General features: G+C 46.8%; 1 protein-coding gene across 7 annotated transcripts in view; it reads left to right on the top strand.

Moving 5' to 3' along the window:
• The window catches only part of SMARCB1 (SWI/SNF related, matrix associated, actin dependent regulator of chromatin, subfamily b, member 1), a 45,582-nt gene that overhangs the window by 22,177 nt on the left and 11,309 nt on the right, over nucleotides 1–12,096 (top strand). For all 7 annotated transcript variants that reach the window (XM_055251968.2, XM_055251967.2, XM_063623454.1 and 4 more), the window contains exon 6: nucleotides 5,853–6,019. In XM_055251968.2, coding sequence (XP_055107943.1) covers nucleotides 5,853–6,019 — 167 coding nt within the window. The remainder of the gene's footprint in view (nucleotides 1–5,852; nucleotides 6,020–12,096) is intronic.

Genomic DNA, 12,096 nt, shown 5'->3' with positions numbered 1-12,096 from the left:
GCAGGGAGAATTGCTTGAACCCAGGAAGTGGAAGTTGTGTTGAGCTGAGATCACACCATTGCACTCCAGCCTGGGCGATAGAGCGAGACTCTGTCTCAAAAAAAAAAAAAAAAAGATGGATAAAGGTAAAACATTAATCAAAGGAAAGCTGGAATGACAATGTTAGTATCAGTAAGGCAGACTTCAAAGAAAATGACCAGAGACAGAGAAGGACATTAAATAATGATAAAAAGATAAGTTCACCAAGAAGACATAGCAGTCCTAAATATGTGTGCAGCAAACGATAGAGCTGGAAAATATGTGAAACAGTATCAGATAGAACCGAAAGGAGAAATAAACAAATTCACAATCATCAGAGACCTCAGCATTCCTCTCTCAACAACCGATGGAACTGGACGGAAAATCAGCAAAATGATGTAAGATCAAAAACACTATCGACCAACAGAATCTGATTAGCATTTATAGAACACTCCAGCACAGCCGAATGCACATTCTTTCAAGTGCCTATGCAACATATACCATATAATCCGTATAATGGATCATAAAACAAGTTTCAACAAATTTAAAAGAATTGAAACCATTTAGACTGTGTTCTCCAACCACAATTGACTCAAATACATGTAAGCTAAATAACAGACTTCTAAATAATCTGTGGTTCAAAGAGGAAGTCTGTAGGAAAATTTAAAAACATGCACAGACCTAAATGAAAATGCAGCATATCAAAATTTGTGGGATAAAGCTAAACAGTGCAATGCAGATTATCTGTAGCACCAGTGCGTACATTAGAAAACAGGAAAAGCTTTCCTCAAGTCGATAATCTAAGCTCTAATCTCAAGAACCAAGAGAAACAAAACCAAAGGAAGCAGAAGGAAGGAAGGACATTTGAAGAGCAGAAATCAATGACATTGAAAACAGAAATCAAACAATAGAGAAAATTAATGAAACCTAGCTGGTTCTTTGAAAAATTAATAAAACTGGCAATCTCTAGCAAGGCTGACAAAAAGAACGTAAATTATCAATATCAGGAATGTAATGGGATGTCACCACAGACCCTGCAGATTCAAAAGGAATACTGCAAACAATTCTATATCTGTAAGTTTGACAACTTACACAAAATGGATTAATTTCTTGCAAAACACAAAGTACCACAACTCATCCAATATCCAATAGATAATTTCAGTTGCCCTATAACTATTAAGGAAACAGAATTTGTAATTTAAAAACCCCAAAAAATGGCCAGGCATGGTGGCTCTTACCTGTAATCCCAGCTCTTTGGGAGGCTGAGGTAGGAGGATTACTTGAGGCCAGGAGTTCAAGACCAGCCTAGGCTACATAGCTGGATCCAATCTCTAATTAAATTTTAATATAAAACTATTTTTAAAAAGGAAAACAATTCTCCCCCCCGCAAAAAATCTCTGGGCCCATATGATTTCACTGGAGAATTCTATCAATCAAATGTTGACAAATGAATTAACACCAATTCTAAACAATCTCTTCCAGAAAATGGAAGAGGAGAACGCACTTCCTAATCAATTTTATAAAGCTCGTATTACCTAGATACCAAACCTAAAGACAATACCAAAAAAAAGAAAAATACAGACCAATATCCTTTATGACTAAAGATGTAAAATCCTTAGCAAAATATTGGGAAATAGAATTCAGCAATATATAGAAATAATTATATACTGTGACCAAGTGGGATTTATTGCAGGGATGGACGGCTGGGTCAATATTTGAAGCTCAATCAATGTAATCCACCATATTAACACACTAATGAAGAAAAATCACAGGATCAGATCAGTTGATAACAGAAAAAGCATTTTGTAGAACTCAACACCTGATGATAAAAATGCTCAGAAAAATAATAGCAAGAAACTTCCTCCATTTAATAAAGAGCGTCTATTTAGTACAGAAAGTCCTGTTGCTATTTTTTTTTTTTTTTTTTTTTTTAAGAGTATTGCTCTGTCGCCTAGGCTGGAGTGCAGTGGCATGATCTCAGCTCACTGCAAGCTCCGCCTCCTGGATTCACGCCATTCTCCTGCCTCAGCCTCCCTGGTAGCTGGGACTACAGGTGCCCTGCCACCACGCCCAACTAACTTTTTGTATTTTTAGTAGAGACGGGGTTTCACAGTGTTAGCCAGGAATGTCTCGATCTCCTGACCATGTGGTCCACCCGCCTCGGCCTCCCAAAGTGCTGGGATTACAGGCATGAGCCACAGAGCCTGGCCTCCTGTTGCTAACATTTAATAGTGAAAGGTTGCATGCTTTCTGCCAGAGACCAGGAACAAGCCAAATATGTCTGCTGTCACTATTCTTATTCAACATATTGTTGGAAGTTCTGGCTAATCCAGTAAGCCGAGAAAAGGAAATAAAAGACGTGTAGATTGGAAAGGAAGAAATAAAATCCTATTTGCAGATGACATGATTGTCCATGTAGAAAATCCCAAGAGATCTACAGAAAACTTGGAGAACTAATAACTGAGTTCCCCAAGATCACAAGATACAAGGGATACAAGGTAAACATACAGAAATCCATTTTATTCCTATATACCATTAATGAGTACCTAGACACAAATTAAAAATACATTACCATTTATCATCACTCAATAAAAAAAGGAATACTTAGGTATAAATCTAACAAAACATGTACAGGACTTATATACCAAAAACTATAAAACACTGACGAAAGTAATTAAAGAAGACCTAAATAAGTAGACATATCATATTCACGGATTAAAAGACTCAAGATGATGTCAGTTTTCCCCAAATTGATACACAGATTTAATGCAATTTCATTGAAAATCCTAGCAAGAATTATTTTGTAGATATAGACAAGATTGTTCTAAGATTTATATGGAAAGGCAAAGAAACTAAAATAGCTAAAGCAATTTATTTTTTATTATTATTATTTTTTGAGATGGAGTTTTTTCTTTTGCCCAGGCTGGAGTGCAGTGGCATGATCTCTGCTCACTGTAACCTCCACCTTCTGGTTTCAAGCGTTTCTCCTGCCTCAGCCTCCTGAGTAGGTGGAATTACAGGTGCCCGCCATCATGCCCAGCTAATTTCTGTATTTTTAGTAGAGACAGGGTTTCACCATGTTGGCCAGGTTGGTCTCGAACTCCTGAGCTCAGGCAGTCTGCCTGTCTCAGCCTCCCAAAGTGCTGGGATTACAGGTGTGAGCCACCGCACCCGGCCAGCAATTTTGAAAAACAGTAAAGTGGGAGTAATCATTCTACCCAATCTCAAGGCTTACTATATAGCTACGATAATCAAGGTTGTGTGGTATTGGTGGAGTGACATACCGTGATGGAACAGAATTGAGAATCCAGAAACAGACCCACACAAACGTGCCCTCCTGATTTTTACAAAGATGCAAATGTGATTCAATGGAGGAAAGACAGCTCATTCAACAAAATGGCGCTGGAGCAATTAGACAGTCATAGGCAAATAGGCTGGTGCAGTGGCTTACGTCTGTAATCCTAGCACTTTGGGAGGCTGAGGTGGGCGGATCACCTGAGATCACGAGTTAGAGACCAGCCTGACCAACATGGAGAAACCCCGTCTCTACTAAAAATACACAATTAGCTGAGTGTGGTGGCGCATGCCTGTAACCCCAGCTACTCGGGTGGCTGAGGCAGGAGAATCGCTTGAACCTGGGAGGCGTAGGTTGCTGTGAGCCGAGATCGTGCTGTTGCACTCCAGCCTGGGCAACAAAAGTGAAACTCTGTCCCAAAAAAGCAACAACAACAAAAAAGTCCAGGCACAGTGGCCCACACCTGTAATCCCAACACTTTGGGAGGCTGAGGCAGGCAGATCACCTGAGGTCAGGAGTTTGAGACCAGCTTGACCAACATGGAGAAACCTCGTCTCTACTAAAAATACAAAATTAGCCGAGCATGGTGGCGCATGCCTGTAATTCCAGCTACTTGGGAGGCCGAGGCAGGAGAATTGCTTGAACCCAGGAGGCTGAGGTTGCTGTGAGCCAAGATCACGCCGTTGCACTCCAGCCTGGGCAACAAGAGCAAAACTCTGTCTCAAAAAAAAAAAAAAAAAAAAAAGGCAAAAGACACGAAGAGAAACTTCACTAAAGAAGTTATACAGGTGGCAAATAAACATTGAAAAGCTTTTCCACATTGTTAGCCTTAGGGAAATGCAGATTAAAATTACACTGTTATTCCACATCTTTAAAAAGTGGTGACAACATCAGATGCTGGCAAGGATGTAGAGGAACTGGGTCACTCATAAGCTGCTGATGGGAATGTGAAGTGGCTGGAAAACTGCCCTGGAAAACAGTTTTGCAGTTTCTGTTAAAAACTAAACATGCGGCCGGGCACGGTGGCTCACACCTGTAATCCCAGCACTTTGGGAGGCTGAGGTGGGCGGATCACGAGGTCAGGAGATGGAGACCATCCTGGCTAACACGGTGAAACCCCGTCTCTACTAAAAATACAAAAAATTAGCTGGGCGTGGTGGTGGGCGCCTGTAGTCCCAGCTACTCGAGAGGCTGAGGCAGGAGAATGACGTGAACCCGGGAGGCGGAGCTTGCAGTGAGCCGAGATAGTGCCACTGCACTCCAGCCTGGGCGACAGAGTGAGACTCCGTCTCAAAAAAAAAAAAAAAAAAAAAAAAACTAAACATGCAACCAGTGTACCTGAGCATTTATCCTGGAGAAATGAAGACATGTTTACACAAAAGCCTACACATGGATGTTCATAGCAGCTTTATTTATAATAGTAGGAAACTGGAAATGATCTAGATAGCCTTCAGTGAGTGAATAGTTAAAGTGAGGCCCCTTCGTACCACAGAATGTCACTTGGCAGTAAAAGGAAGTGACAACCTGGATGAATCACTGGACACAGATACAGTCCTGTATCTTGACTTTTTTGGAGGAAACTGGGCGCAGTTTGCATGGAATTTCTCTGTGTTGTTTCTTGCATCTGCACATGAATCTACAATTACTTAAAAAGTTTAATTTTAAAATGCTCTGGGCAGCGTATTCACTGGGTGTTTACCCCATGCACCTGAGGTTCCTGCTGTTGCTGCCCTGCGGGCTGTTAGGATGCTGGTCCCCAGCGTGTCTTTAGGGCAGGGAGGAAATAGTGGGGCTATGATCTGTTAGGCAGACCTGCTTCTTGATGATGGAATCCTGCTGTCTGCTCTGAGGGAATTTTTCTTGGCTTTTTCAGCTTATCCTTGCAAGGCGTCTTATCAGTAAGGTCTGGGCAGAGTAGGGAGAGTTGACTGAGAGGACCTTGCTGAGGTCTGGCTGGCCACAGATGGTCCCTGTGAGCTCCCATCTGGTACAATTACTTTTCCAGGATCTGGAATCTGTAGGGACCTCCACGCTTGTGACCTTGTTGAGGTCCTGCTGCTGCTACTGCAGTCACAGGCCTGGAAATCGCTGTGGCTTGGCACAGTGTGTTTTGCTCACATGAGGCCTGGTATTGGGCCAGCCTCTGTGCCATCACGTCTGCCACCAGTTCAGCACAGAGGGGAGTAAAGAGATGGCACGCAAGCTTCGATGTGCCTTTGCTGGCCTTGCCCGGATCATCTCATTAGTTGGGATAATCTCATGCGCCCACCCAGTTATGAGTAGAATGGGGGTAGTGTTTATGGCCATGACCACCCCCGGGGCATGGAGCAGGAGGTCTGTACAGGATGAGGGCTGGGGGCCTGCTAGTCATGTGCTTCCTCCTTCCACTCCCAGTTTCCAGGAAGGCCACCCTCAGTGTCCTGATTGTCATCTCCTGCATCCGGAGATGTTTGGCTTCAAAGAGGAAGGGGTGAGGGAGGCCGGTCCATGCCCAAGCACGGTGCAGTCTGTTGGCATCCCTTCCCTCTCCTGATTTCAGAGAAGTTGATGACGCCTGAGATGTTTTCAGAAATCCTCTGTGACGATCTAGATTTGAACCCGCTGACGTTTGTGCCAGCCATCGCCTCCGCCATCAGACAGCAGATCGAGTCCTACCCCACGGACAGCATCCTGGAGGACCAGTCAGACCAGCGCGTCATCATCAAGGTGGGTGACTTCTCACCCAGCACTGGAGCCTTCCTGGCCCTCAGGGTGGGTGTCATCATGGAGCACTGAGGGTACACCAAGGCCTCAGCAGAAGCCCGTCTTTGGGTTCCATGTCATCTGGAAAGTCATAGCACCTGGCTTTGCTCCTTGCAATCCCCCAGGAAGGGCATAGGCTGAGTTCTCATAGTAAAGTGTTACATTCTGCACACATTCAGGGGGTGCCTCTGAGGCACTGCCAGGCTATGAACAAAGCCCGGAGGTCTAGAGGAGGTGAAGGCAGCTGATTGGCTGGGCCAGGCTGAGCGCTCCAGGGTGGCCTAGTAACCCAGTAAGATGCTGCCTTAGCGGCCATATTACAGGTGAAGAGGTGGGCACGTGGAGAGCTGAGATCACCTGCAGAAGTTGCAAACTGGCCAGTTGAGAAATGGTGGGGCAGGCGATTGGGCACAGGCCTGCACCCTGCAGAGCCTATAGCATAATCCTTGCTGTGCTGAGCTGCCACTGCCAGACTATGCCTTGAGGGTGAGGGGAGCTTTGAAAATAGGAAGATATGAGAAGTAGATGAAATTGGCACATGTGATGACCCTAAAAAGGTCAGTGGTTTGGTTAGATCTGATGCTGTGCCTTTGGCTTCCATTTTAGGAAAACATTGATGTACAAAAATAAAAGCCATGTTACAAAGGGTTCCTGAAAATAGTCTTTGGGGTGGAGGAGCATCGGGAGGGACGCCTCCTGTGACCGAGGGACGCCTCTGCCCCGTGCGCCAGATGGAGCCTGGGCCCACTTCTTCCCACTGTGGTTCTCCGTGGCACTTTACAAAGATTTTGGAAAATAATGTGGGGGAATCACCAGCAACTTCCTCTGTGGTCCCCTAAGTAGCGAATAACTAAATATCTTATTTAGTTAGTTAAGAGTCTCACTGTGTCGCCTAGGCTGGAGTGCAGTGGCACGATCTCGACTCACTGCAACCTCCACCTCCTGGGTTCAAGCAATTCTCCTGTCTCAGCCTCCCGAGTAGCTAGGATTATAGATGCTCGTCACTATGCCAGGCTAATTTTCATATTTTTAGTAGAGACAGGGTTTCACCATATTTGTCAGTCTGGTCTCAAACTCCTGACCTCAGGTGATCCACCCACCTTAGCCTCCCAAAGTGCTGGGATTACAGGCATGAGCCACCGCACCTGGCCTAAATACTTTGTTTTCTTTCTTTCTGTGTGTGTGTGTGTGTGTGTGTGTGTATGTGTGTGTGTGAGAGGCGCAGTCTCACTCTGTCGCCCAGGCTGGAGTGCAGTGGTGCGATCTTGGCTCACTGCAAGCTCCACCTCCTGGGTTCACACCATTCTCCTACCTCAGCCTCCCAAGTAGCTGGGACTACAGGCACTTGCCACCACGCCTGGCTAATTTTTTGTATTTTTTTTTTTAGCAGAGACTGGGTTTCACCGTGTTAGCCAGAATGGTCTTGATCTCCTGACCTGGTGATCTGCCTGCCTCAGCCTCCCAGAGTGCTGGGATTACAGGCATAAGCCTGCAGTACACCGTGCCTGGCCAATACTTTGTTTTCTTGATTAATATTTTAAGATTGTGGTAACATTCATAACATAAAATTTACCATTTTAACCACTTAAGTGTAAATTCAGTGGCAGTATATTCACATCCATGGCTGTGTAATTATCACCACCACCCATCTCCAGAATTCTATCATGTAAAACTGAAACTGTCCATCAAACACTAACTCCCCATTCCCCCTCCCCCAGCCCCTGGCAAGCACCATTCTGCTTTCTGTCTCTATGAATTTGACTACTCGAGGTGTCTCATTTACATTCCATAAGGGAATCATGCAGTATTTGTCCCTTTGTGACTGGTTTATTTCACTTAGCAGAATGTCTTCAAGGTTCATTTATGTTATACCATGTCAGAATTTCCTTCCCTTTTTAAAATGTGTTTATTTTTAGACAGAGTCTTACTCTGTTGCCCAGGCTGGAGTGCAGTGGCACAGTTACAGCTCACTGCAACCTCTGCTTCCTGGGCTCAAGTGATCCTCCCAGTGCAGCCTCCTGAGTAGCTGGGAAGCTAGGACTACCGGCACACTCGCCACACCCGACTAATTTTTTGTATTTTTTTGTAGAGATGGGGTTTCGCCATGTTGCTCAGGCTGGTCTCAAACTCCTGGGCTCAAGCCATCTGCCCACCTCAGCCTCCCAAAGTGCTGGGATTACAGGCGTGAGCCACTGTGCCCAGCCTCCTTTCTTATTAAGGCTAAATAATATTCTGTTGTATGGATCTATTACATTTTTATTTGTTCATCCCTAAATGGACAGACACTTGGGCTGCTTCCACATTTTGGCTATTGTGAATAATGCTGCTATGAACCTGGGTGTGCCAATATCTGTTGGTGTCCCTGTTTCCATTTATTAATTAATTAATTCATTCATTCATTTAGATGGAGTCTCACTCTGTCGCTCAGGCTGGATGGAGTGCAGTGGCACGATCTTGGCTCATGGCACTCCTGTCTCCCAGGTTCAGGCGATTTCCTGCTTCAGCTTCCTGAGTAGCTGGGATTACTGGCGCCCACCACCATGCCCAGCTAATTTTTTTGGATTTTTAATAGAGACGGGGTTTCACCATGTTGGCCAGCTTGGTCTCAGACTCCACCTCGGCCTCCCAAACTCAAATGATCCACCTGCCTTAGCCTTCTAAAATGCTGGGATTATAGGCGTGAGCCCCTGTGTCTGGCCCCTGCTTTCATTTCTTTTGGGTGCATACCTAGAAATGGAATTTCTGGATCGTACGGTAATTCCATGTTTAGTTTTTTGAGGAACCACTATACTGCCTTTCTCAGTGGCTGCACCTTTTTATATTCCTACCAGCAATGCACAAGGGTTCCAATTTCTCCACATTCTTACTGACACTGTTAGTTTTTCTTTTCTTTTTTTTAGACAGAGTCTCGCTCTGTTACCCAGGCTGGAGTGCAGTGGCATGATCTTGGCTCGCTGCAACTTCCATTCAAGCGATTTTCTTGCTTCAGTCTCTCGAGGAGGAGCTGGGACTACAGGCGCATGCTACCACACCCAGCTAAATTTTGTATTTTTAGTAGAGACAGGGTCTTATATTGACCAGGCTGGTCTCGAACTCCCGACCACAGGTGATCCGCCTGCCTTGGCCTCCCAAAGGATTATAGGCGTGAGCCACCGTGCCCGGCCAGTTTGCCAGTATGTTTTTGAGGATTTTTGCATCAACATTCATAAGGGGTGTTGGTTTGTAGTTTTCCTTTCTTGTAGTATTTTTTGTCTGACTTAGGTATCAGGGCAATGAGTTAAAGAATAGTTTGAGAAGGATTGGTGTTAGCTCCTATTTAAATGTTTGGTAGATGGCCGGGTGCAGTGGTTCACGCCTGTAATCCCAGCACTTTGGGAGACCGAGGCAGGCAGATCACCTGAGATTGGGAGTTAGAGACCACCTGACCAACATGGTGAAACCTCGTCTGTACTAAAAATACAAAAATTAGCCGGGTGTGGTGGTACACGCCTGTAATCCCAGCTACTCAGGAGGCTGAGGCAAGAGAATTGCTTGAGCCCGGGAGGCGGAGGTTGCAGTGAGCCGAGATAGTGCCACTGCAGTCCAGCCTGGCCAACAGTGAGATTCTGACCCAGTCAGTCAATCAGTGTTTGGTAGAATTCACCAATGAAGCCATTGGGTCTAAGGCTTTTCTTTGTCAGGAAGGTTTTGTTATTGATTCAGTCTCTGTACTTGTTAATACCTTTTTGAGAGGAATACAAATTTGTTTCCCATAACCTGTTTCAGTTTCACATTATGGCCAGCTAGGAGGAAAAGAAGGGACAATGGTAGGAGAGAAGTGGGGTGGGGATGGGAGCGGCAGCAAGCAACTGCCCTGTGTCCTGCATACGGTCTGCTGGCTCTGGAGGGCAGCCCTGAGGGCTCCACTCTGTGCACCTCTTTGTCTTGTAAACATGTTGAGGATGAGGCCATGTGGGCTAACCCACCCAGCCACATGGTTCCAAATGACTGGGATTGGCCACACACAGGGTCCTCATGAAGCCTGACTGGCAGCTTCCCTTACATTTTTCTCAGAATTGAGCCCATTTTCGTTGTTATTATCTTGATGGGCCTGTGGAGGAGCCATATAGGAAGTTGCCCAGCAGCTGTAATCCTCCTGGGGCTGTCCCCTGCCCCACCAGAAGAGGCTTCCCCAGTGACCCCCTGACTTACCTGTGATTCCCACCTGGGGGATGGTGGCAGCTGGCAGGTTGAGAGACTGTCCCCAGCCAAGTGTCCTGCTCTGCCCTTTGGGTCAGACCAGATGTCACAGGATGGACACAGCTGGCCCAGGGAAGCCTGCGTTATGTGGGACAGACTGCATTTTTCAGGCCAGAGGCCTCCTGGGCACCGTGACCCTGGGAGCAGTGTCCTGTCTTGCCCATGAGGAATAGAAGGTCACACCCAGGGTTTCCTATCTATAACTCGGACTCAGAAGAGCTGGGTATTTCTTTTTTCTTCCTTCCTTTTTTTTCATGGTTCACCGCAGCCTTGACCTCCTGGGCTCAAGTTATCCTCCCATCTTGGCCTCCTGAATAGTTGGAACTATAAGCATGTACCACCATGCCTGGCTAATTTTTAAATTTTCTGTAGGAAATGGAGTCTCGGCCGGGCACCGTGGCTCATGCCTGTAATCCTAAGACTTTGGAGAGCTGAGGTGGGCAGATTGCATGAGCTCAGGAGTTCAAGACCAGCCTGGGCAACATGATGAAACCCTGTCTCTACTAAAAATATAAAAAATTACCTGGGCGTGGTGGCATGCGCCTGTAATCCCAGCTACTCTGGAGGCTGAGGCATGAGAATTGCTTGAACCCGGGAGGTGGAGGTTGCAGTGAGCCAAGATTGCGCCACTGCACTCCAGCCTGGGCGACAGGCTGTTACCATCCCACTGACTCTGTCTCAAAAAAAAAAAAAAAAAGAGAAAATGGAGTCTCACTATGTTGCCCAGGCTGGTCTCGAACTCTTGGGCTCAAGCAACCCTTCCACCTTGGCCTCTCAAACTGCTGGGATTACAGACATGAACCACTGTGCCTGGCCAGAGCTGGGTGTTTCTGTAAGGACATCCTTCTTTGTCTTGATCCTGGAACATGACTGAAGGAAAACAAGAATCTTTGGAGCCATGGCACATGAGGACCATCTCTGTCCTCAGAAAGAGTGCCTTAGGTTGGAGCAGCATCTTCCAGATATTCTTGGCAATGCTAGGACGAAAGTCCAGGCCTGGCTGCCCTTGCCAGGGCACCTGGCCCAGGCTGGCTTTGCCCAGTTCCAGCAGGGGTTGAGGGGCAGGGGAGGAAGCTGGGGACATGGTGCTGCTGAAATTTGAGCCATCCGACCCTGTGGCACTGTCCAGGCCCCATCTGGAGAGTGCATGGGGTGAGATGTGAGTCAGGGCTGAGGAGGTGGACAGGGGCCTGGCCCTGTCTTAAGAGTTTTATGAGTCCACCTGGAGTCCAGCGCTCCTCACTACCCCACCAAGGCCACTGCCAGATGGCTCCCTTCCTCCTTCCCCACCTTCCGGTGGAGGTCTCAGCATGGCAGCTCAGCCCGTGTCTCTTGTCTGCCCAAAATACCGCAGAAGCTTCCCACATCCCTCTGTGGAAGCCAAGCCCTTCCAAAGGCCTCAGGGCCATAACTGCTCTCTGCTGCAGTCCCTCGCCACCCTCATCTCCTCCCTTTTCCCCCTCACTGGGCCAATCCGGGTGCCAGACCTTGGCTCCTCAGGCCTTCACATCACTGTGTCCCCCACCTGGGACTGTTCTCCCCCCCGGGAGCCACATTCCTGCTCCCTGGGCACGTTCACTTCTTCCTAAAGGCCACCTTCCTAGAAGCCTTCCTGGCCTCCTGACTTCTGAGGCCAGCCCGGACTTTCTCCCCCTCCCTCCCTTTCCTCCCTGGCACTCCCGTGCTGTCTGGCACACCACATGCTCACTTAACCTACTTAGTGTCTGTCAGTGCCCCCACCAGCATGGCTTTTTTTTTTTTTTTTTTTGACACAGAGTCTCGCTGTGTTGCCCAGGCTGGAC

The sequence above is a fragment of the Symphalangus syndactylus genome, chromosome 18 (genome assembly GCF_028878055.3).
Source record: "Symphalangus syndactylus isolate Jambi chromosome 18, NHGRI_mSymSyn1-v2.1_pri, whole genome shotgun sequence".
Taxonomy (NCBI): domain Eukaryota; kingdom Metazoa; phylum Chordata; class Mammalia; order Primates; family Hylobatidae; genus Symphalangus; species Symphalangus syndactylus.
Note: the sequence above shows the minus strand (reverse complement) of the source record. Positions and strands in the feature narration are given on the sequence as shown.